Source organism: Phalacrocorax aristotelis, chromosome Z (genome assembly GCF_949628215.1).
Source record: "Phalacrocorax aristotelis chromosome Z, bGulAri2.1, whole genome shotgun sequence".
Taxonomy (NCBI): Eukaryota; Metazoa; Chordata; class Aves; order Suliformes; family Phalacrocoracidae; genus Phalacrocorax; species Phalacrocorax aristotelis.
The window spans coordinates 54,277,150-54,303,115 of record NC_134311.1 but is presented as its reverse complement, the minus strand read 5'-3'; the positions used below and the strand labels follow the sequence as shown (position 1 = coordinate 54,303,115).

Below are 25,966 nucleotides of genomic sequence, written 5' to 3'. Positions count from 1 at the left end.
TGTATTCCTAATATAGTGTCTGTTTAATTCTTCTATTTGAAAATAATTCCAGGCACACAGGAAATCAATACTATTTGAAGTACACACACTGTGATCCTGACAAAAGGTACTGGAAGGCTGGTGAATAATCCAGCCAAATTCTTTGGGTCAGAGCCAGAGAAATAAATGAATTCAAAATGCTAACTTTGTTCTTTCAAAGTGACTGAATACACAATAGGGGAAAATGTAAAAAACAAACATCTAAACCTACATGGATTAAACCTGAATTTGTGGCCAAATTTCGCTCTGACTCTGTACAGAAACATCTGTGGTATATAAAAGGTGTAAATGAGGTCAGAACTAACCTCTGAAAGGGTGTTTGTTTGAGAACCAGTGCAGAGATCCATTTCCTTCATGAAGCTGAAATCTGAAATGGAATGAACTTTAGGGGAAGTGAAGCAACACCTGATCTTGTAGGTGATCAGCTTTACTGTATCATGCATGATTAAATCAGATTAAAGAAACAGTAAATCTGACATGCCTTGGAAGCAAGGGAGGGAAGTAGTTTCATAATCAAAATCTAGAAAAATATGTCATCTTGTTAAGTAATTTTAAAATAATATGAAGTGGCATTTACTGTAAAGTTGCTTATTAGGAAGGCTGGGATTTAATGGCCTTTGCAAAAACAAATGTTGAACTGCCATGTTTGTTGAAAATTAATGCAAATAAAATGCAAACTGTATTTTCTTGACATATCACGGCCTGAGCCAGTTCTGATTAATTTTTAAGACGTCTTAAAAAAATGTATACATGTTATAAGTATGTATAAGGAACAGAATTTCCTTTTTCTGTGTTGTTTGTGTTACAGGAAAGTACTTGTTCTAAATGATGAATATTCAATATCTGCTTTGTATTTTGTCTTGAACTTCAGTCAGCATTGAGTTAATATATATAGGAAATAAACTGACTATTCTTAAATATTTCCTGGAAGTGTATCCTAGAAAATGCATTTTTTGATTCTATGGGAAGACAGAAAAATAGAGGGAAGTAGATTAAGACATTTTCCATCTTTTTGCTGTAGAATGTCAAGCAGTTGTTAGATAGTCATCACCATGCATCCCACAGAAGTGAGTACAAAGGTGAAGATGGTCATCTTTCAGAAGCTGTTCCCTGCATTAAGAGCTCTTTCCATAGTACAACATTATGCCGCTCAGGCAACGAGCATGGAATTGAAGTTTTCTGTGGCTCCTGTGAGGGGCCTGCAGGGAACAGCCAGCAGTATTTCAAAGGCTCGAAGTTCACACACCCTGAGGAAAACTTAAACTGGGGGCGGGGTGGGGGTGGGGGAGCAGAACCAAAAAACTATGCAAAGAAAAAGCTTTACTCACTGGAAAAAATCACTGTCAAGTAAGCACAGACAACTGTAGATTATGCAATATTAACAGCATGCTTGACTCCACAAACTGCGTTTCTCTGAGGCACAACGATTAATTGTTTGTCTCGGTGTAAACACTTCTCAGAATTGTTTTCTTTGTTTACAGTGGTAAAAATTTTAAAGCCCCTGATTCAGCACTGATAAGCCTTTTGAAATGTCAGCCTGCTGGTTTTGTTTTGGTGAACAACTTCTGTAGCCTTTGATGGCAGGGAGAGGACACTAGGAGTTACCTTTGAACCACACCCATGGCTCTGAAGGCAGCAGTGCTTCCTTGCCACAGCATGCCACATGAATAGAGGCGTCTGAAAATTCTGCAGTCAAAATCTTAACTCCAAGCTGATTCTCCCCAAACTTTTTACAAAAATCTCCTGCTAATGTATTTTTTTGCAGGAATGTTAATAAAATACTTTACATTTGAACTTGAATGATAGCACACTTTCAGAGTGTTAGCAAACAAGTTACTTTTCCTGATTAACTTATTTTTGCCAAATTCAGTGATGTGCAGCATGTAATCACAGATGTCATGAACTCTGCCTCACAAAGCAAATTGCCTAGCACAGTTTCATGTAGCCATAACAGCCAAATGGTTCAGAGCCGCACAAAGTCTTTGTCTCATTCATTCATGTTTGACTTTGCAGGGTATTCTGGTCTATTTAACAGAGGGAGTACACAACAAATGAACTCTAGTCTGCAGTGCAATGGGTACTGCATTTGTCAGAATTAACATTCACTTACAGCTACTGCTGGCGGCAACAGCTTAGAAACCTTGCAGCACATGACAGACAGGCTTTGTTTGGCAGGGAGGTGAAAATAAGAAGCAAGTAGCTCTGTTCCTAGAGGGCAATAGTACAGGTGTGAAATAATTCTACCAAGGAGAAAACAAAATTTTACACATCCACTTTGTAATTGCTCAAAGAAATTCTTATTTCTCACCGTTTGGCAATGGTTGTGATAGAAACTGAACCACCAATAACTGTGAAGAATAACCATAAGTAGATTGTTAATATTTGATTAAAAGAAGTTAAGATGCTGTCTGTAAAGCCATTCTTAAAGGAACTGTGACCAGTACCGCATGCTCCCAACCCCTGGTCATTACTACCGTTAGCATAACATCATTTTATAAGACAAGCAGCTGTTCTCTGGTACTGACCGGATCGCGTATTCATTCCCTTTCCCCTCATTGTCAGGCCCTGAAGGTCCTGTACATCGAGCAGACAAAACAAAGAGATTTCTTTTTCCCCTCCCTGCTGGCCTCGAGGTTCCTGGGCATGAGGCCGATGGCTCCCTTCCTGGCCAGCCTTGAAAGCCCCAGGCACCTGGCCAACCCAGTGGTGTTGATGACCCCGCCACAGAGCACAGGAGCCTAATGGCACCCAGAGCACTGTCTGTAAAACCAAGCAGTTAAGTCCTAAGTGTAACTTGGACCAGAACTGCTACTGGGCAGGGAGAATGGGACCCCCCGTGGCCAGGGACACCTCTGCCATCGCGCGCTTCCTCTGAGGACTGAGGGAGTGACACATGTTCTTTTATACGACTTTCAAGTCTAGGTTATGATTGTTGCATTGACACAGCAAACCATGTATTGAGATCCAGCCTGATCTGCAGAGGGTACAGGTGATTAAAAATCACAGGTGAAGTTAGTATTTAGGTGATTAGAAATCATAAATTGTTATAAATTCTATATTACATTACTTATAGATTGTGCTACATTGATTCTGCTTGGCGAAATCCTGTGCTGTTCTAATTCTAAATTCTAATTCTAAATTCTGTGCTACACTAATCATAATATCCTCGTAAAAAAATACTTCCATTCTAAATACAGCTTAGTGCCACCATGATTCTGCCAAGGATCCCTAAAAAAAAGCTGCCTGTCCCCTCAGTGTTGGGTGACAGAAACATAACCTTAAATCCATACATTTTCATCCGGACAGGATTCAGTCAAGTGAGGAGTTAATCATTTCAACGCCAGCATTACTATTTGCATGTAAATTTCATGAGCACTTCTTAATACTCTTCCCTGTCTGTTCTGGTTCTCCATGGGGCTGCTACTAGTTCCACTGTGTTACCTTCTCTGTTTATCTGTCTTTGAATCCCCCACTTGTATTTCTGAGACAGTAGAAGAAAGCAAAAACCTCCTGCCAGACCTTCCCAGGGTAGAGCCTCATCTCCCTTCAGTCTCCTGTGGGTTCTTCCTCGGTGTGAAAAAAGAAAAAAAAAATAAAATGTATAGATATATCAGTATCCTACACCTCCTACACAGGGTGCTGATGCCCACAGCATACAGCCAAGGGATGGGAGATAGGGCCTCTGCTCTCCACCTTTTCCAAGATCCATGTGAGGTGATCACAGCTCCCCACTGTAGCAGCAGAGGTGAACTGTCCCAAGGCCAGGGGACAAGCAGGGTTTACCCCATGGCACTCTTTTTCAGAGAATTCAGCAGTTGGTATCCCAGTGGTATTTCTGCAGGAAGAAATAATATTACTCAACTCCAAGGAGATGGAAATCAGCCACTGAACCTTATACTAACTTGGCCAATAAACAACACAGTCAAATTTGTACATATGGCACGCACCAATTTTGGATTTCCACAGCTGTTTTACAGTGCCTTGGTCCTACATTCTTCCAGTAACTTTTAAGTAAGCTTGAAGCTCACTTGTTTAAACCCTGATGATGCTACTTAAATCACAGCCTGTTAACTAAGAGACAGCTGTAAACTAAGGCTAGAATTACTACTTATTTTCCACAACTGTTTTATTAGTGTACTTGGAACTAAAAGTGTCAGAAGTAGAGCAACCATTAAAGTTTACCCTAATTCTAGGTAACTCATTCTGCCTAAGCAGTTCACATTCACAGCTCTAGGTAATCCCTAGCATGAATCAGACGCAACTCTATGTTCTCATGAAACTGTAAAGGATAAGGGATAGAAAAAAAAGAGAAAGGCTATATTTATTGGGATGATAGGCTAAAATCTGTTCTGCATTTTTCACTAGGAAGCTGATTGCTAGGGGCATTGCAGCAGAGTTTTTCCTGAACATTGTGGAACAGAATTTTTTTTTTTCCTTTACAACAACAGTATAAATCACTGGAGTGCAGACACAGCCCATCACTAGAATGATCATCGTTAGTATTGTTATAGCAGTTCGCTTGCATGCACCTCCTGCTGTGCAGCACATAACACTTTCAGGAAGTACACTGCTCTGTCTGGCAATGAATGTACAACTGGGTGAATTAGGAATCCACTCACTTGGAACTTTAAAGATCAAAGATATTGTTAGGGGTTAGTCCTACGAATGACGTCTGAATAGATCTTTCTGTTGAGGTTGATTTGTCACCAAATTAAGCTAGCAACTCTCCAGGCATACAGGACTGTAAAGCATGTCAGTCAGTCTTCAGCAGATCAGCAGTGATGAAGCCAACCATGCATGCAGAAATCAGCAGGGAAGGTGGCAGAGCACAACAGAAAGGGAGATGTAAACTGGGCACAGCAACAAGGTGGATTACAGCTGTGGGACTGCACCGTACAGCTCATCCTTTTCCTGCCAGAAGAAACGCAAGTAATCTCAGGATTTTTTTCCAATCTGCATTGTGGGGAATATTGTTTTGGTTCATTACAAAAAAACCAACTGCATGTGCTCCTTTTTTACCACTGAAATCAAAACATGGCAAATACAGGCACATGATATGTTTTTCACAGCCCACACATTTTTCTAGCACATCAGCATTTCTATTTCATAAACAGAAAACAGAGCTTACAGGACAGTAACATTTTCACATAAATCCTAGTATATATCATTTGAAAGTATTTCAGGAGGACACATCATACCATCCAATGGCTTGACTCAACCTTTCTGTATTATTGTCAGCTAGAGGACACTGGGTGGTGTGCAATCTGCAGGCAAGCTTGGTGTGCAAGCACTTCACCAGGCTTCTAGTACAGTTGAAAATTGAGCAAGCTCTAGCTAAACCCTATAAATCCCTGCACCCTGCATTGGTAGCCATTAGGCTAACACTAGATTATCTTAAATGTTATAACCTAAAGGACAATGCAGTTGCTTCTGAAAATGCATCACAAAAAACGGCTTGCGTAGCTATTCTGCATCTGTGCTATAACATCTGTCACAAGTACAGGGTAAGATGACAGGCATAACAACATGGCCATCATCTCCAAAAAGGCTTTTGTTTAGAAGTGTTATGCTTTTCTGCTCATGTAAAATGTGAGGGTTTCAAGAAGATCCACAGCCTCCCAGAAAATATACCGGTGCATCCTTGAAGGCTCAAGTCCCCCTCGGAATTTAACTTACAGCCCACTGGCATAGTTTGTCTGTCAAATCTACTGTATTTCCTGATGAAACCAGATGGCTACAGAGATAGGACCTAACTGAAAAAGCAAAACCAAAAACAATTCCAGGTTTTGAAACAAATAATAGTGCTTAATTTTCAAGATACAAATAATTAAAATAGGACAATGCTAAAATATGAACAACAAATATAATGGGAGTAGAGGGTCTATTCTACAAATGTGAGAGGGCTGACCCACTAAAGCAGAATGACAATCTATCTAGCCTACAGCTCCTGACAGAGATCAGCCAGACACCAGTGTATATGCGCATGAGGTCACATCTAAGCAAGTCTGAATTTTGTATGCTGGTGGAAGAAGATGACTCAGTGAATCCTGAGACCTGTAGGCTACTCCAGCTGCTACAAACAGTAAAAAACACGTTAAAAAAATCTTAAAGATTATCACCCCGGGTAGGAATTACTGGAGCATGAAATGCTGCAGACGTACATGGGGATTGTTTATCCAAATGCTGCACCCAACATATGCTGAAGGCAAACCCCAGCTGCATAAGCTGGCTATGCTGGTTTCACTTTATTTAGGAACTTCCCTAAACTGGAAAGAACTGTACCATCTCCTGATTCCTAACACTAAGTGGTGCGAAGCAGCCAGGAGGGAAATAAATGAATTTTCACATTAACTCCTCCCTGCTGCTTTGGATGCCAGCCGCCCCAGGGACAAAAACAGACACCTCAAATCAATGAGCCTGCCACTCCACTGCCACAACTGTTCAATTTTTCCACTTCGCCTCATTTTTAGTTTAGGAATGAATCCTACAGACACTCATGTTCACATTACCTTTACAGGATCAGGAGCCTTGAGGCAGCGGTTCTACCTTGCCATATGTTTACATAAGACATACGCCTGGTGGCGGCAGATGAATCCCCCAGCTGTAACACAACAAAATGGGAGTTGACTGACCTGTTGTCATGGTTTTAGCTGAGAGAGAGTTAATGTTCTTCACTGCAGCTGGCACAGTGCTGCGCTTTGGACTTAGTATGAAAACAATGTTGATAACACAGATGTTTTAGTTGTTGCTGGGCAGCGCTTGTACTAGTCAAGGACTTTCCCAGCTTCCCATGCTCTGCCAGGTGCAGAAGAAGCCGGGAGGGGAGGGGGCACAGCTAAGAGAGAGGATTTAAACTGACCAAAGGGATATTCCATATCATGTAACATCATGCCCAGTATGTTACCTGGGAGGGGCTGGCCAGGGGAGGGAGGCAGCAATCGCGGCTCAGGGATGGGCAGCAGTGATCGGCGGGTGGTGAGCGGTTGTATTGTTCGTGTTTCTGTGGGTTTTTTATCTTTTTTTTCTTTCCCTTCCTTTTCCATTTTAGGATATTAACATTATTGTCATTATTATCATAATAATTATCATAATTATTATTTTATTGTAATTATTAAACTGTGCTTATCTCAACCCACTTCTGCCAATATCCTGCATAGCACATCAAATCCCTGACTCTGTAAGAAAAGTGTTGCAAATGTTGGTTATTGGATCTAAAAGCAAAAGCACTTGTTACATGATCGAACTGACCTTCAACCAGCCCAGGATCTGAAAAACAGTTTGGTGTCCTAGAATTCTGCCTTCCACCTAAATAAGAAATAATAGACATATACTATAAAAACAATGATTAGTGCTTATACCATTACAACACTAATTAACCTATGACTTGCCCAGATTTATTGGTAATACAAAAGGTTGTAACTCGTCTGTAAAAATGTTATTAATCTCAGCACTACAAAAATGTTAGACTGGCTCAGTGTAATACACAATACAGAAGCTGTATCTGTTAAATCTATTTCTCACAAAAAAAACAGACTATAGCAAGACAGTACAGTAACAGTATTACATAAACTGTCTTCCTCCTATTCAGTAACATCATTCTCTAATGATAATCCATGCAATGAAGTGAAGGCAGATTAACAGAGCAACGGAAGACTTTCACAATAAGACCACAAGTAGCTTCTGCTACCAGGAAACTGCAGCTTAAAGTTTATTAGAATACACAGAAACATTTATACTCCTGGCTCTCAGAGCTTTTAGATGCATCCACTTTTTATCCATCTTTAAAGTTATGGAGTTTGACTCAGTCAAACTAATCATGATAACTCCCTTGTGCTACAGACTATCCACCTTAGCTAAGTAAGCTTGGCTCAGCAGCAATGTCAGCTCCTTTTCTGTAAAAAATACCTCCTTCCAGAGCCCAGTCTTTGTGATAGGTCAGGATCTTTCAGCTACCACATCCAATGTAAAACATTTTCAGTAACTCTCACAAATTGCTGGATGTGGCTGAAACTATAGATCTGAAAAGGAACAAAGAATAGCTTAGAAAAAATCAGGAGCCATATATTTATGTAAGCCCAAGACATGTTGAACTTGTTAATGTTTAAAAATACCTAGTTTTAAAATCTCTCCTCTTTACACATACCACCATCTTACCAGTCACTTAAGGCTATAGTCTAGTCATCATCAACACAGATTTACCTGTAGGCTTTTCTATCTGTGCTGAATGTTAACTCCCTAGTTCCGTAACTTTTTCTAATTCATTCTCACAAATGGGATGATCAACCAGCCTCCATGTTGTGGCTTCTCAATCACTCCCCCCACCTCCCTTGAAAAATACTACCTTCCCCCAGTCACCTCCCACCACCTGTAACATTCACACACGTCTTTTTTTCCTAGCCACTGTTCTGATCACATCTTGGTTTTCTTTTAACTCTCCCACTGCCTCTGACAAGAAATAGATGCTATTCTCTCAATTCCGAATGTCCTTTGTTACTCCACCTGTGACATTTAAGTTTTCAGCAGAGATACAGGAAACCACTTTAGGTTTTAGGGAGGGTGTAATGTCTACATGATTTTCCACACACAAAACACATTATTAGCACAAAATTTCATAGAAGAGGGAACTGCATGAACTTCCCCCATGCCCCCAGCAAATCAACATAAGATACGTAAGTATTGATTCGCTATTTGAGGTACTGAGCTGTGAACATCTTAAGGCAACTCAAGTGATCTTCCCTGGTCACGTATATAAAATATGCACTACTAATGACGAGAAATTCTCACTGGGAACATTTCCTAAGAGACACAATCCCAAATTCACAATACTTCAGAAAAAATCCAATCTGTAATAACTCAAGAGCTTTAAAAACGATGTTATTTTAAAACCATAGTAAGGAGCTTTTTATATATGCACACACACTAGCTTAATAAAATACAGTTTCACCATCTTCCAAAAGGGTTTTAATTGTCTTTTTATTAGAATATACTAATTTTAAAGCAGAGCAAAGCCCTTAAAAGTATGAGATTAACAATTATGAAGGTGTTTGTAAAAATGATGAAAATGTCTCACTAGTACCCACTACTGCATCGGAGTAAAGCTGTTACGAAGCTTGATATGACAGAACCAGAACATTCCCTGAGCTTTTCAAAAATAGTTCAAGCAAACCTTTGTTTCAATAGAAGTGCAGACATCTGTGTTCATTTCTCCATTGTCCAAGATACTTGGAATGGAGATATGAAGCCATTTTCCTTGAGCAAGACTACAGATGTGGATCTCTAATGGTATAATTAAGTATGGCTACATAGAAGTTCAAGCTAATGAGAAACATCAACAACTATTTTCAGTTTCTAGCAGTTAATGACAGACCAGGAAGACCATAACCAAACTCCTTACCGTGAGAAAATAATCACAGCATTGAGTCCAGGACTGAGCATTTAAGTGTCAGACATGAAGACTACTATAAACTTCCAACAAGAGAAATACTTACATTTAGAATCTGCTATAATCAAGAACACATTTTGATCATATCTTGATCATCAGTCACAGTCTAGGGTTGCAAAGATTAGCCAGTATTTCCTGCTTGGGAGCGTACCTAGCAGGTAGACTTACACAGACATGTCATATGGCTGCTTATCACCGGATTAGCATTATTTTGCATTTCAAAGATACTGTTTTAGCAAGGATCTTATTTTTTAAGCACCAGTGAAGTCTGTTAGTGAGGAAAGGCTGACACTGCCTAGACCATCCAAGCAAGACTCTAAGTCACTTCATGGGACAGAAACCAGCAGGAAACATCTCAAGGGCTACAGTGGCTTAAAGTATTTTTGAGGACTTACATATTTGAATCACAGAATGGGCAACACATGAATTGATTTCTCAGAATAATCAGTACACATTTATTACCTTGACAAGTCACAGGAAGTGTGGTAAACAACCGTGTAGAATTTGGTTTTCACCTTTTACAGGGTAATTACCTTAAAATCACCATCTTAATTTCAAAACTCAAACTTGCAGTTTAGTTTTTCTAACTTATTGCCATAATTCAGTGAAAGCACTTCTTAATTTGAATTAATCCAATGCTAAAAGTGTAATTTACTGATAAAGTACTTGCAAACTGAGACAAGTAAACTGAAATTGTTACTCCAAGTTCTTGCACCTGACTTCAGCCATCTCACGCTCTCATCAGACTGCTCTTACCTCAAGCCACAGGAGTTGCACAGCTTGAACAAGTTGCTTCACTGTTTCCCAACAGCAATGACTTCCACCATGACAAACATGTCTGGCAAGTCAGACAGCCCCACCTTTTCCCAGGCACAGGGCGAACTTTTTGTTATGGCTACAGCAGTTTTACCCTGAATTTTATCCTGCTCAAGTCAGGATGAATTGCCAGTTCCAGAAGTATTTGCTCTAGAGACAACCTTAGAAGGCTGGTAGTCAGGTCTTCTTCTATCCTAGCTTAGCTTCTGCTATGGAAGCAATCTGATCTATCATTATCACCAAAGACTCCCCAACAGGAAGATTAGCCCCACCCCTGGAAGCTCCAGCTATGCAAAGGTCAGACTGGAATTTAAGTTGTCTTCCTTGTGCCCAGAAAAAAAACAAGTTCTCTTTTCCTCTGGAACACACACAAGTGATAGAAAGAGCATATTCATGAAACATCCAAATATATTTATTACGTAATAGAACTGAAGATGCTAAATGCAGACTTAATTAAAAAACATTATCAATTCTATTAAGATATCCCCCTTCCTCTACTTCATTCCCCCACATAACTGACATTTTCAGATAAGTAAAATTAAAACGCTGGGAAAGCATTATTTGACTCATTAGATAGTTACACCCTGCAAATATCTGTTAAACACTCCCTGAATATAAAAATTTAACATTAGTATCTAGTTCCCCCAAGATGCCAACAGCTTGCCACTGTTCTTCACGGGCAAGCAAAGTTCTATCTCAACCTGCACGCTTTATGTTATATTAAACCAGCAATAATTATTTCCAAACTACACATCTATTTCTTAAATTCAGATTACAAATTTACTTAGAGCATATGTAGCTCTGACCTGCAAACACTGGGAATTCACTGAGTAAGTCTAAAATGCTCCATTATGCACAGAACTTTTTTTTCAAAGCCAGTTGTCTAACACAGCAAAAGGAAGATGCTCTGCAGAAAAGCAAAGCCTTTTACGATTGTTTAATATTCTAATAATTACAGCCAAATTATTTTCCCTGCTTTGCTGACAAAAAGCCACACCAGAAAGTTTATTTTATATTTTTATTGTATGTCAAAGTTCATTAAAGACGGGGTTTTGCTAGTATACAAGTTACTAAAAAATTGTATCTAGGCAGAGGTTTGTTAGCAATTTGACTTATTTTAAAGCATAGGTTTGTTCAATCAGGCCACAAAAATTATATTGTGTACAAGCAGTAACTAAAGAGCTGCAGGTTCAAGGACTATCCAAATATCACAGATCTTGAGATCTCATCAGGAAAGAAAAATTAAGATCAAAGCAGTCAAAATACAAAATAGCAGCTCCATGTAGCTTTTTCAAGTTTTAACTTTATTTGGAAAGTGACGTTTAGTTCAGTTTGCCTCGTTCTTTGATGCTTCATCGAAGTTTTCAACAAGATCTAGAAAAATAAGAACATTGAAATTAAAGTTTGACCCACTTCTGCTTCGCCACACATTTTGGGTTTGTTCCACCCCCACCAAAGTTCTACTTCATATCAAGTGCTTATAACATAAAAAACTTCCAGTCTATAAAATACAGACAAAATAACTTCAGAGCTTCATGGTTCATTCCTCCTGCTCAACCAAGTAAATTTTAGATGGTTTGTTTTAAAGCACAATTCTAAGAGCATTTAACTTCACTATACCCACAACTGGGCAAAGTAATACTGAGAATGCAGTTTCTTCCCATGCTTATCAAATATTAAATAATTACCTTAGCCATAGCTATTACTTCTACACAGTGCAAAAATGCTAGCTCAAACCAATAGTCCACCTAAGTCCCTCGTGGTATCTGAAAACAATGAAATAGCCTCCCCACAGAAACTCTGTGACAGTGACTGACTAGTCAATACTCCTACCATCCTTGGCCCAATCTTATGCTACACATTATCTCTCAGCAAAATTCACTTCTCTTTCCTCCATTACATGCTTGTTCTTACCTGGAACTTCTTCATCGTCATCTTCACCAGTAGCAAGTGGGGCTTTTCCATCCACAGCTGCAAGAGCAAGTAGTTCAAAAGCATCAGTCAAGCTCACTATAGTGAGCCATTGCATCTTGATTAGTTGTTTTGCTTTATGGTTTTTGAAAACATTATCTGTCTGAGCTAAACTGCAATGTTTTATCCAGTTCCCCTGCCAAATACAGATCTTCAATTAACCGAGGAAGTTCACATTCCCTTTGTTACTGATAATGCTCAAACAGTCCAGCAGGAAAATGAGAAGATGCATGCTGAACTGTTTTATTAGTCACCATCTTCTATCTAGGTATACTGAGTGCCTTGCATGGTAATAATTTTCAGCTACAAGTGCAGTGACTGCTTTTACCAATTTCCCTTAAAAGCAGCTTGGTTTATTGACTATTCAGTATCGCTCAAGGTTTCTGTATTTTACATCAAGAAGGTTTAAGGAAGAGTAAGGATCTTATGATCCCAAGCCTTCCATGAAAACTGTGAAGCTACAGACAGACACACATGACTAGAGGCGGTTAAAGATACTGTTCCCTGGCAAAGTCAGAGGAATATGGAACTGGATGCAATTTTACAATTAGGTGGTTGAGGCAACTATGTGTTCTGGTCCACATCTCTGCTGACTCAGTAATTTCCTAACCATTCCCACTGTATTTGCCAGAGCTAATGAGACAACCATGTCTACTGTAGCAGACCAATAAGCATCTGTAAAACTGCAGCAGTATAATGCTAATAATAGATATCTCAGGTCTCTGGATGCCTGTGCCACTACTTCTACTGCTATTCTTAGCTGTACTGCCAAGGGTAAGCTGTCTCATACTCTCCATTTTATCCTCATTAATCCTCCTCAGTTTTCACAAAAAGCATGAGGAAATAGATGAGTTCGTACTAGACCTGGACCCTGATTTATAGAGAACCAAAACAGCTGAATGCATGAACTTTGGTCTGAAAGGGCTTGGGACAAGGTCACCGCTAACCCTCCTTTTATTCCTTAACAACAGAAAGGTGTTTCAGCTTAAGTGCATCTTAGTGTCAAATACAACATTTTAAAATGAAACCATGTTATTTCCTCCTGAATTGCCTGCATTCTCTCTCATCCCAAAGACTTGGCGAAGTTTACTTTAGCACCTGCAAATGCAACCATCAGAGACACTTCACTCTTCTGTGTCAGGCTTCCAAATCTAGCAGACAATGCTGAACTGAAAGTTTTGTGCAACTACTCTGGCATCCACCCAAAGTGGAAAGCAATAGCCATTTACTAGGTCACACAAAACAAGCATATTAAACATGCTTCCCTAATATTAAAACTGCACAATTTCACTTATCCAGAATATACCCAACCTTGTTATGAGAAGAGAGGTCTTTGGTGATCATTTTAAATCCTTCAAGTTTTTTTTTCTTTCAAGCCCTATTGCTACCACAAGGAAGCCACACGGTTGACATTAGGAAGGAAGGACATGAACTCCATGGGGAAAGCAGCAGTTTACCCCACCTCCTGAAGACTACTTCTAGCAGGACTTTTTCAGTGGGAAGTTGACAGGAGGGAAGTATCCTCAACTTTAGGAATGGAAATAGAGGCTGTCTTGCTGGCAGCAAAGCACAGGAACAAAAATATCTAAAAATTAAGTTCAGAACTACCAGAAACTAGACACAATAATATGCTTCTCCCATTTTCTCGGTAATTATTTAGGATGTTCCATACCTTGGAAGGAATGCACTTAAGATATTTCAGGAAAGTAGTAATGCTGTACATGCAGGACACAAGGAATGTTCCCAGTGTCAACAAGCCTGTCTTTCACTCCCAATTCTCACCCTGTAGCAGCAGCACCTTTTCCGAACAGCATGTACTGAAGTCCCTCCTCTACTTCTCCCATACAGGTTTAGGAAGAAAATTTAGGAAATTTAGGAAAAATGCCCTTTTACTAATTTAAGGATGGAATAGGAAGTTGGTGTATCTAGCTTAATGCTCATGCAAGTCCCGTTCTCTGAACTGTTCTACACAGAAATGATAACAATCCCTTCCTTACAAATACCGTGTAATTTCCTCCTAGCCATCAAAAGGCCATGCTAAACATACCTTCACCACACCAGTGAGGCAGCAAAGCAGTTGCAAGATGTCTGTCCTCAACTCCCCTTTACTTGTGTTTCCATTCAAAGTGTCGAAACAGACATACTCGAAGTTTATCTTTTCTTAAAGCCTAACTCTTCCAGAGTAACTCATCGACCTAGCTTTAATGAACAAAGTATGTAAGAATATGGTAGCCACACCACGAAGTAAACTACTATAAAATCAAGTCTGGCTAAAGCTTTCCAGTCCTAGACCAGCTGCAGTATATGCTAACAGGTGCCTCTGCTTTATTCAGTTATACTTGTCTTTGGATTTGAGCTATAAATAAGATCTAAGACTTCCATTTCTTTATAAGCATTTTATAATAACCCTGAAGACAGCACAAGTGCACTGCATTTCCCTGCTGCTATACAAATTAGCTTCATGTCAGCTGCCAGCACGAAATGCATTCAAGTTTCAACTTACATTGCTTGGGTAGGGCTTCTGCCAATCTCCTCAGGCTGGTCAGACTGTCAGCTCCGAGCTGATTTAAGATGCTAGGAAGCATTTCTGTCAGCTGCTTTGTCTCAGCATGGCCGGTGATAGTGAAAGTGTTAGCAGCCAGAGATGCCTGAACTTTAGGGTTATTGAAGTGAATGACTGTTCCTTGGTTGGTAAACATGTTCACCTGCAAGAAAAAAATTCAGTATCTGAAGCAGTTTAGCAAGATTTTCCATTTCACAGGAAACCGAAGTTCTTAAAGCTCAATAAATACCTACTGATAATTTACAGACGAGTTTAGGATGTTACTTAACAGGAAACTGCTTTTGATACATTTTATATTTTTATATATATAGAAAAGTATTTTTTCCTTTGAAGCAATTACCTCTTCAATTCCAGAAATATTGTTGACTCCCAGTTTCTTCAAAGAAAACTGAAGTTTCTTGTCATCTGCTGTAGCTGTCCTGTGGACAACCTTCTTCTTTCTGCGGGCAGTACCCTTTGCAGAAAAAAAAAAAAAAAGGTTACAAATTAATACTTAAGTAGTACTTCACAAACTCTGATCCTCAGGGACATAACTACTCTGCAGCCATCTACAAATCAACTTAACATACAAAGCTCTGCTTCTGTGTCACAGTGTACCAAACTGCACCCCTCCAACGGCACTGCAGCAGTCTTTCCCTTGCCATAAGACAAGCTTTGCATGTCTGTCAGAAGCGTGCAGTTTTAGGAAGCAATGCATCAGAGAACATTTATTCTACAATTCTTACAGGGATTCTGCAGCATCTTAGAAAAGATAATAGGTAAGGGTAAACTTATCATAGGCATAGAACTGAAGAATTCGCAGGTTTAGGCAATTTCTGAAGCTTACGAATCTTTGCTTGGATCACCTTCCTTAAATTGCAGCCAAATTTTTATAACAGTCAGAGGTCAGAAAGAGTTATCAACTCATCATTAACAAATGAATATGAGAAAACTCAAAATACTCAGTTTTTATTCCAAATAGATATCTCCCATCTGAGGGACTTACACATACATACTGAAGAACATTTCTTTTCCCAAAATATTTTACAACCATGTTTTTAAAAAATACTTCCACCTATTATTCCAGACCACATGTGTTTAGAAAGCAACACAAGCAAAGGTTAAGTTCCCCTACAGACACACAGCTCTGTATTTCTCCAGGGAAATAACTGTCCCATATTAGAAGACATCTATACCTACAAAAAAGCACAAAGTGTTATCCTACACTTCCTTGCATAACGGTAAGTCCTCAGTAAGATCTGACATAAAACATCCAAGAACAGGTGAAACTAAGCTCCCTTTTGATACACTGTAACTACTAATCTAAATCCTCCTACTCCAGTTGCCCATCTGCCACATGCTAGCAGCACAAGAATGTGCTGCTGCCCAGCTGTATAAATGGCTGCAATACTTTTTGAGTTAACTGGTATAAATCAGAAAACTGGCTGGACGCTAATATAATCATATCAAACATAATCCAGTTACAAACAATGAGGAACATTATCAAATTCACATGAAACTTAACACTTGGAGGACCACAGTTCAAAAGTTTAGTCATTTGTCTAAAAAGTTTGATATTCATTCCCTGCAACTTAGGTTGCACACACAGGATTTGAAAACTAGTAATTTAATAGTAGCGGCCTAGTATCAATAGATGAAGAGAAGGCTGAGGTGCTCAACAACATTTTTGCCTCAGTCTTCACTGGTAACCTCTCTCCTCACCCCTCCCAAGCCACAAGACCATAGGATGGAGACCAGGGGGATAAAGCATCTCCCACTGTAAGGGACGATCAGGTTTGTGACCACCTGACGAACCTGAACAAGTGTATGGGCCCCAATGAGATGTGTCCCAGGGTCCTGAGGGAACTGGCTGATGAGGTTGCCAAGCCACTCTCCGTGACATTTGAAAAGTCATGACAGTCAGGTGAAGCCCCTGGGGGCTGAAAGAAAGCAAACATTGTGCCCATCTTTAAGAAGGGTAGAATGGAGGACCCAGGGAACGACCGACCATCCTGTCAGCCTCACCTCTGTGCCTGGGAAGATCACGGAACAAATCCTCCTAGAAGCTCTGCTAAGGCACATGGAGGACAGGGAGGGTGATGCAAGGCAGCATGGCTTCACCAAGGCCAAATCCTGCCTGATAAACCTAGAGGCCTTCTATGATTGAGCGACTACATCAGTGGACATGGGAAAAGCTATGGATGTCATCTATCTGGACTTCAATACGGTCACCCACACATCTTTCTCTCTAAACTGGGGAGATAATAGATTTGATGGGTAAACTGTTCAGTGGATAAGGTTCAGTAGGATGATGGTGTCCAGAGGATAGTGGTCAATGGCTCGGTGTCCAAAAGATCAGCGATGAGTGGTGTCCCTAAGGCATCTGTGCTGGGATCAGTGCTGTTCAATATCTTCATCAATGACATAGTGGGATTAAGTTCACCCTCAGCAAGTTTGCAGAGGACACCACGCTGAGTGGTGCAGTTGATGTGCCTGAGGGATAGGACGCCATCCAAAGGGACCTGGACAAGCCGGAAACGTGGGCCTGCGAGAACCGCATGAGGCTCAACAAGGCCAAGCGCAAGCTCCTGCAGCTGGGTCGGGGCAACCTGCAGTGTCAGTGCAGGCTGGGGTGTGAAGGGATTGAGAGCAGCCCTGTGGAGAAGGACTTGGGGGTGCCAGTGGATGCAAAGATGGACATGAGCCAGCAATGTGCATTTGCAGCCTAGAAAGCCAACTGTATCCTGGGCTGCGTCAAAAGATGTGGCCAGCAGGTCGTGGGAGGTGATTCTGCCGCTCTGCTTTTCTCTGGTGAGACCCCACCTGCAGTGCTGCGTCCAGCTCTGGGGCCCTCAGCACAGGAAGGACGTGGACCTGATGCAGCGTGTACGGAGGAGGGCCACAAAAACGATCTGAGGGCTGGAGCCCCTCTCCTATGAGGACAGGCTGGGACAGTTGGGGTTGTTCAGCCTGGAGAAGAAAAGGCTGTAGGGAGACCTTATTGCAGCCTTTCAGTACTTAAAGGGGGCTTATAAGAAAGATGGGGACAGACCTTTTAGTAGGGCCTGTTGCAATAGGACAAGGGGTAATGGTTTTAAACTAAAAGAGGGTAGATTCAGACTGGATATAAGGAAGGCATTTTTTATGCTGAGGGTGGTGAAACACTGGAACAGGTATCCCAGAGAGGTGGTAGATGCCCCATCCCTGGAAACATTCAAAGCCAGGCTGGATGGGGCTCAGAGCAAGCTGAGCTAGTTGAAGATGTCCCTGCTCATTGCAGGGGGGTTGAACTAGATGACCTCTAACGGTCCCTTCCATCCTAAACCATACTATAATAATAGAACTGGCTTTATTTTGGTACCTTGACTCCCCAGGAATTGAGCTACATAAGGCATACATTATGTCTCTCTGGACAAAAGAGCTCTTGATAAATTTCAAAAGATTATGTCTTGAATCAAAGGCTATGTAGGAACATGTACCTCCTTTTTACCTGTATTAAACATAGATATCAAACTGCCGACTATTCGAGTTTAATTTAAATGAACAGCTGCTGCTTTCTACTCCAGATTTAAGCTTCTAAAGATTACAGTTTTTTACTAAGCAAATTCTATCCTGATCATGCTGAGACATGCTGTTCACACCTCTCCACCTCTATATTAAAGAGGGTGGGGTAGCGCTGGCCACCAATGGAATACTACAGACTCATCTGCCACTCCTCTAAAAAGATTTGGAAGAAGAGCTGTGACATTTAGCTGTAGTGATATTCTGCACAAAAATCTCAAATTTCACATAACAAAGAACTACAACAGCCCTCCACCAAAACAAAATATTTAACTTATTTGTAAAATCTGCAGCCTTGCAACATCGTGGAAGTCCTCCATCAGAGGCAACGTGCAACCTTTCCTCACAAGAAGTGACTCTTTCCCCTTTGCTTCCTCCACACCCATCTCAACTATATAGTGACAACGTGGTGAAGAATCCCAGAAATAATTTCCAGTTACAAAAAAAAACCAGTCAAGTTCAGGCATTCAAAGAATCACAGGCCAATTTTAAAACTGAATGACAGCATCACCAGCATATTCTAAGCTTTGCTTAATATGTGTAAAATACCTTTATTGACTAGAGAGATGCAAGAGATATAATCTGAATGCACACTCTTATGTGACAAAGATTAAACGCCTCTAAAGCCAATACACACACGCTGGTAACATGCACAAACCAGAGCTCATTTAGTGTAAGGTCTGCTCACTTCAAATCCTACGTGCCTTCTAAATAGCCTGGAGGCTGCAAGGCTGCTGTAATATATTATAAACAACCCAAACAGAAAACACTGCATGTCCAGCTACTACGTAGTGCTTCTACTGAACCGACTCTGGAGATCCCTGCAGCGGCGCAGCTTCCCCTGAGGACAGCCAAGCCGAGCTGAGAGCCCCCAGGGCCGCTCCCCACCCCAGTTCTCAGGGCCCTAGGTCTGGTGTGGGTGCAGGGACAGGCAGTCCCGCGGGCAGGGCGGGGAGGCGGCTCCTACCTTGCCACCGATGCGCACTTGGGCCTGCAGCCTGGCGAGCTTCTCCTGGTTCATGATTGTTTCTTTCATCTGCGGAAGCAACAACAGCGCCCCGGGAAGGCGGGTCAGGGAGGGCCGGGGCGCAAGGCGTCCCGCCGCCACCCTCACCGCACACGGGCAGACACCCTCCCCAGCAGGGGGACCGTGCGACGGCGGCGGCAAGGGCTCTGCTCCGCGCCCGCCGCGCCACTGAGGCGAGGCGAGCTCCCCTTAGGCCCAGCCCGTAACCGCCTTCCCTTCCCCCAGCCACCACCGCCGCCCCCGCCCGCCGACCCGCACCCTCGGCAGCGCAAGAACCTCCTTCTCCCCGCCGCCTCCCCTGTACCTTCCCGGAGAGCAGCAGGTCGGAGGAGGCAGCCGAGGGCGGCGGGACCGGCCGCAGCACGCGGAAAGGAGCGAGATGGCGGCCGGAAGGAACGCAACACACGGCGGGTCGCACGGCGCATGCGCCACTGCAGGGCCCGACGGGGGGCGCCCCTCCGCCGCGGCGGGGGGCGGAGCCTCTCCGGGGAGGGGCGGGACCGCGGCAATGGGCGGGGCCGGTCCACCCTCCCCCCACCCACCGCTCGCAGCCCCGCCCCCCATCTGGCATCACCTAATTTTTTTTCTTCCTAGAAAGCATTGTGTTTGCTTCCTTGCTTGCGTAATGCAAACCTCTTCCCCGTGCCCCTGACTTTTCCTCCTCCCACGTGGCCACTCTTATCTCCTTTTACCTTCCCTCCATCCCAGGTGTGTGTTTGTCACTTCAGCTTTGTGTCCGCTTTTATCTTACCAGGCACCCTTGCACAACTGCATTCTGCTCGCTGTTGAACATGCTCTGCTTGTGCTCTCTGGTTCTCCCAGAGCTCTTCTCCTGTCACAGTATTTTCCCTCACTGAGGTCATAAAGTGCCCTTTTCCCGGACTGTCTGCCTTTGTGCTATCTGAATCCTCTTCTGAGAACAAAATCCACGCCTCCAAGGCCTGAACTCAAGCAGCTGCTGCTGTGTTTGAGTATTTGTAAACCCCGTTCCTCAGGGCAGAGATCATTCACAATCTACAATTTCAGTCCTCCACAGGTTTACTTATACATTTCAGTTTGCTCTCTATGAGGACTCTGGCAGGACAAGTCTCACGATTATTGGGAACTCACGTGTCTGGCTCCAGCTGTTTTCCCTAAAGCACAATCATTCACCTGGTGTGCAGCATGCCAAGATACACGTGGAGCAGAAGTATTTTATTAATTTCGTATTTGCACAAAGATGGGTGCTAGTGGTAACTCTACAAAGGTATCACACAGCACAAAGAAACTACAATGTATTTATCTTGTGACATGACTAGTAAAAACCTGCCTAAATTCATACTCATTGGTTATTAATTAATAATCTCATCTGCTGTTGGTTAGCTATGTTTTAGCCTCAGTAGCTATGTAAATTAGCATGCATGCTCCTTACAGGGGGTGGGGGTAAGTATTCTCAGTCCCAGATTGAGTCAGTGGTCATAATCTCCCCCTGCCACCTTTACCTTCCCTCTAGTTAGTACCATTTTGATTGAGTTCACACTTTATCATCCAGCTTTGGCATCTTCTGGGGCAGGATGTTCCCTTCTCGCAGTCTTTCTGTTCTTCTTCAAGGATATAGTTGTAAAACAAACACTTCCTTATTGCTCAGCTTCCTCCTCTGACTGCCAGTTTCTGTTTTGCAAAGCTCGCATGGTTCATTGTTATTACTTAGTGGAAAATTCCATTTTCTGTGATATATCACAACGACCATTCTCACCACACAAAAAAGCTAAGCAGTCTTTGCAGGATCTGGACCTGTGCTGCATAGCAGGGTGCAGGAGCAGATTTATGGAGAAAGGAGCCTGGCATTCCCATTAGGGCTACACATGCTTACCGACTGACACAAGAGAGGATAAGCCATGTTGCTCCATGGTCCTGCCGCCACCATCACCACAACTGAACTCAGTGGGCCTCCTGGCATCATTAGAAATACCACTGACCTTGCCATTGCATCCTGTATTTAAATGCCTTTTAAATCAGTTCTTCTCTGGAATATCCTCAATAAACTATTTCCTTTGTTCTTGTTTCTGTAAGACTATGTTTATAATTAATTTATCGTTCTTCATTCATCAATGTTAAGGCTCCCATATTAGAAATTCCCAGAGCCAAGGCTCTGCCAGGGTAGTGCTTTTCATGTATGTGTAAATTATATTCACTCTTCTGATATCTCTTCACTACACCAGAGCTGAGTGTTGATTTGTACAGAAAGTTTTGCTCACTGTTAAAATTGAGTCTTTTGTAATCAGTAAAAGGGAATTACAAACCTGAAATTACTCCATTTGGTGGTGATAGAACATCTCAGGGAGGTGATGATCCAAAAGGTGCTGCTGAAGACCAATTTGTGCCTCCCAGCAAACTAACATCACAGCCAAAAATTAGAGGATGATAAAACAGCTGCAAAGGATAGTGGGGGAACCTGCAGAAATTTGGTCCAGTGTATCTGTGAAATTTGATCAGTGAACCATTTTGCTCAGAGAAGAAGGTGGGGGGTGGGGAAAGCCTGTATTACTGTATCTGAACTGGCAAAAGGAAAGGAACAAAACAGATTCAGGGGAACGGGGGAGCTGGGGAAGGATATGGGGAGGACAGAGTTTCTTCTGAACTAAAAAGAAAGCTTATAAATTTATTGCAAGATGAAATTGGCAGCATACCTGCAGCAAAAGGCAATAGAGCCAAAATAAAAAAAAAAAAGCATCACTGTGGGCTATTGAAAGTAAAAGTAATGAATATTTCTGTTTCAGATTTATCACAGTCTGCCATCAATATATAAGAAAGATTTCAGAATTACTAGGCCAACTGATGATTACAAACTTGCAAAATGTTTTAATAGGCTGAAATAACTAAGTGAAAATGAGTCACAGAAAAATTATTCCAGGATAGAAGCTCTAGAAGGTGCTGTCCCAGCCATCAGCCTAGGATTAACTGGGCTGAAGGCATGATCTCATATTCCCTCATGCAAGATTTCGAAGACAAATTTTGCTGAAAACCACATCACTGAGTTGTATCAGGAATCAACTGAAACAGTTCAAGAACTGCAGTTCAAGGGACTCTAAGATTTGGTTACATTCCCTGGATCAAACAGCAAACCTTCAAAAAACAAACTTTGCATCAGAGAAAAAAATATTTTAGAATGCTGAAATAGTGTTGGCTTGTTTTCCCTGGTCCTTTTTGTGTAATTGGATAATGGGAAACATAAACCTAAACCTGGATTTAGTTGTAGCTGAAGAACTTCTGTTGAGAAATGAAACTGATCCAAAGCCTGTAGCACTGAAATGGAGCCTGAGCTCAGTAAGCATCTTTTCAGTTCTGAAAAAGGGTAAAAGCTTCTCAAAACCATCAAATAATATAGATTGGTAAAGCAAAGTTCATTAGCTGCACAGAAGCAGCATAGCAGTGGAAAAAGACCATTAAATGGGTTACTCGGGAAAATTGTCTCCTAAATTATGTGGCAGTTTAAAGGCAGAAAAATGACAACATTTGCTGTCAAAATGCCAGTGGAAAAGCTCTGCTCAAAGACATCGCTAGTGCTGCAGAGTAATAACAGGGTACATTGAGAAGAGGGAATAATAATGTTATCATTCCTAATGTAGATGCTCCAGGACATAAGGGGAAAAGCACTAAGCTATTTGGAAAAATATGCATATATGTTAGTAGTTTAATGGAGGAAAGTAGTGGCATTATGGGGTACAGGAGCGAAAGTGTTGTGAGAGAGATTAATGGAAAATAAACCATCTCCAAAAGTCTAGACATAAGGCTCACTGAAGAATTCTTGACTTCTTAAGAGAAACTAAATATATAAACTTTGAGTGGGCGCCCAGGAAGATTGAACTTAAGTGCAGTGCTGTTTTCATGTCATATGTTAGAGTGTTGTGCGATGCGCCAGTGAGCTGCATGGAGTAATGTCATGGTTTAGGCCCAGTCAGCAACTAAGCACCACACAGCCACTCACTCACTTCCCCCACCCCAGTGGGATGGCAAAGAGAATCAGAAGAGCAAAAGTAAGAAAACTCATGAGTTGTGATAAGAAGAGTTTAATAATTAAAATTAAATAGTAATGGTAATAATTGTGATTATAATATTTCTTTATAAATAATAATTAGTATTAATATTAATAACATTATGAAAAGGAAGATAATGCGAGAGAAATTAATCCCAGGGGAAAAAAGACAAGGGATGCAACAACTCACCACCCACTGACCAATGCTGCCAGTCCCCGAGCCGCAATCACTGCTTTCCCTGGCCACTCCCCCCAGTTTATATGCTCAGCATGATGTCATATGATAAGGAATATCCCTTTGGCCAGTTTGGATAAGCTGTCTCAGCTGTGCCCCCTCCCCTCCCGGCTTCTTGTGCACCTGGCGGAGCATGGGAAGCTGGAAAAATCCTTGACTATTGTAAGCAGTACTTAGCAACAACTAAAGCATCTCCACATTACCAACACTGTTTTTAGCACAAATCTAAAACATAGCCCCATACTAGCTACCATGAAGAAAATTAACTCTATCCCAGCCAAAACCATGACAGTAATAGACTTCAGTGTCAAGGAAGAGAGAGCGCTCCTCAGCAAAATGTTCTCTTCTCACCATGCCTGTAACTCTTAAACTCAGCAACCCAAAATACCAGGGCTTCAAGCCACATCACAAGCCTTTCATGCGCTGTGGGATGCCTCTCCCTCTTTATAACACCCTGCAGAGGTCGACTAGAAAGTAGTCAGAAGTACTACATGAAGAATCCCCTGCTTTCACTGAACATGGTTCAAACAGATTTTGCTGAATACTTGGGAGTTCTTGTTCATCAGACTGATAAAGACTTTCACGTTAGTCTTAGTTAAAAATTAAGAACTTGCTAGAGGACAGGTAAAAGTCAGAATTGGTAAAACCCTGAAACCTAGATTTCTGGCAGCTAGGAATCAATTTTGCACACTTGTCCTATTCCTATATTCTTCCCTAAACATCTCATATTGGCTGATGTTGAAGTCAGCTTATGCTGCTAGATGGGTCTTGATCTAACCTGGTATAAACTTCCCTTGTATGCTGTTAGATGAGAAGTGCAGAAGGGTTCTGAGAACATTTTGTCACATTTTAAGGATATTAAAGGTCCAAAACGGACTTAAAGGAAGTGACTTTCACCTGTCATAGCAAATGTATCTGCCCTGCAAGAATTATAGAACAAAGGGGGAAAAGGGAAAAAGAAGAAAAAACTCAGCCATTAACTTGGCCAAAAAGAAAAAACCAAAGTTTGGCAATGGTGGGGAGGGGTGGGTAGGGTCATCACCAAGGGTGACAAACCCTTTTTCACCAGTAGGCGTGGCAAGAAGCCCTAGATTGTCCTTTAGCCTTCAGCTTTTCAGGTGACTGTTACAACCCCTCAACAATGGATTGATTTTCAGCCTGGTGACACAGACCCTGTTTGTAATGCAAGCTTTTGCAGAAGGCTTAAGGGAAGTGCTACCTTCCCCCAAAACTATGCAGAAAGGGAAGAGGGGGATAAACCCACAAAAAATAGGAGCTAAAATGGTTGTCACCGTGATACTGGGCAACGGAGGCCACAGATGTCAGTGCAACAGAGACCACCACCCTACTGTACAGTCATTGCTGGAGAGTTTTTTCTTTCCATGACACAAGCGGCTCAGAATCCAGTCTGATCTTTGGCCAAAGGAACTACATTGACAGAAAGTATAAAGTATTCAGGAAATGCTTTCATTTCAGTGACAGAAAGTCTGGTTCTACAGGTAATACCCAGTTGCAGGTGTGGAGGTGTACAAGGCCATGCCAAAAGACGTACAGCCTTTAGTGCTGGAGTCTTGAAAGATGCAGCAGGCCCAGGGCAGGCTTTTCAGCTCCAGCATGTTTAGCCAGTGGCCAGGTTCTACCCCACTTCCCACAGGCTGCCCCTAGTCAAACACTCAACAAATCACCCAGGGTTGCACACTGCCACCAGGCACCTGACCCATGTGGAGCCAGAGAAGGGTCTGGCATCCTTCTGCATGGTCAGGGTCAGCTCTGGAAAATTCAGAGCACCTGAACCAGTGTGCCACTGTGGCTGCATGGAAGTGCCCCAAACTGTGCCCAGGGTGCTCTTTGATTTTGAACAAAGGGCCAGGGAAGGTCTGTAGGCTCATCTATCCCCTGTCCCAACATGGGCTCCTGGGTGCTCTGCTCAGGCACGGGCTCCCCAGCTGTAGGAAGGGTGTGTGGCCCAGGATGCTGAGGGGTTCCCAAGGGCAGAACCCATCAAAGGGAGGTGATGGTGGATCCACCCAGTCTGGCTCCTGCCCAGTGACCCTGGGGGCCAGCTCTAACTGCAGAGACCTGTCAAAACACCCAATCCCTTCTCAGGTTTGGATCTGAGAAATGAGACTCGGGGGGAAGTTCCTGTCCTCACTGCCTTACCGGTCCCATGGACACCAGGGGTCCAGCCTTGTTGCCACAGCAGGACACAGGCTCTGGTAAAGAGCAGGAGCCACCAGGACTGCTTGTGTGGATTACCAGAGTGCTTTGATTGATACATGCATCACACTGATAAAATGTAGAGTGTTCAGTATTTGCAT

At 42.1% G+C, this 25,966-nt stretch overlaps 1 protein-coding gene across 2 annotated transcripts; it reads right to left on the bottom strand.

Moving 5' to 3' along the window:
* Positions 1–11,301: 11,301 nt before the first annotated feature.
* BTF3 (basic transcription factor 3) lies at positions 11,302–19,928 on the bottom strand. 2 transcript variants are annotated; one of them, XM_075078632.1, is made up of 6 exons: positions 19,703–19,928; positions 19,339–19,407; positions 15,172–15,285; positions 14,772–14,973; positions 12,212–12,268; positions 11,302–11,671 (listed from the first exon to the last, which is right to left on the bottom strand). In XM_075078632.1, exons 2-6 carry the CDS (start codon positions 19,405–19,407, stop codon positions 11,625–11,627), a joined length of 489 nt encoding a protein of 162 aa, XP_074934733.1. In that variant the 5' UTR covers positions 19,703–19,928; the 3' UTR covers positions 11,302–11,624. The 2 variants fall into 2 exon arrangements, with proteins under 2 accessions (XP_074934733.1, XP_074934735.1); XM_075078634.1 differs by lacking the exon at positions 11,302–11,671 and having other exon boundaries at positions 12,144–12,268; positions 19,703–19,857.
* Positions 19,929–25,966: the final 6,038 nt, after the last annotated feature.

Bases quoted from the DNA above. Each gene is read 5' to 3' on its own strand.
- BTF3 (XM_075078634.1), bottom strand. From the start codon at position 19,407: ATGAAAGAAACAATCATGAACCAGGAGAAGCTCGCCAGGCTGCAGGCC. The intron at 14,974-15,171 runs GTAATTGCTTCA...TTTTTCTTGCAG, and splicing joins ATATTTCTGGAATTGAAGAG to GTGAACATGTTTACCAACCA. The intron at 12,269-14,771 runs GTAAGTTGAAAC...TTGCTCTTGCAG, and splicing joins AGAAGCCCTACCCAAGCAAT to CTGTGGATGGAAAAGCCCCA.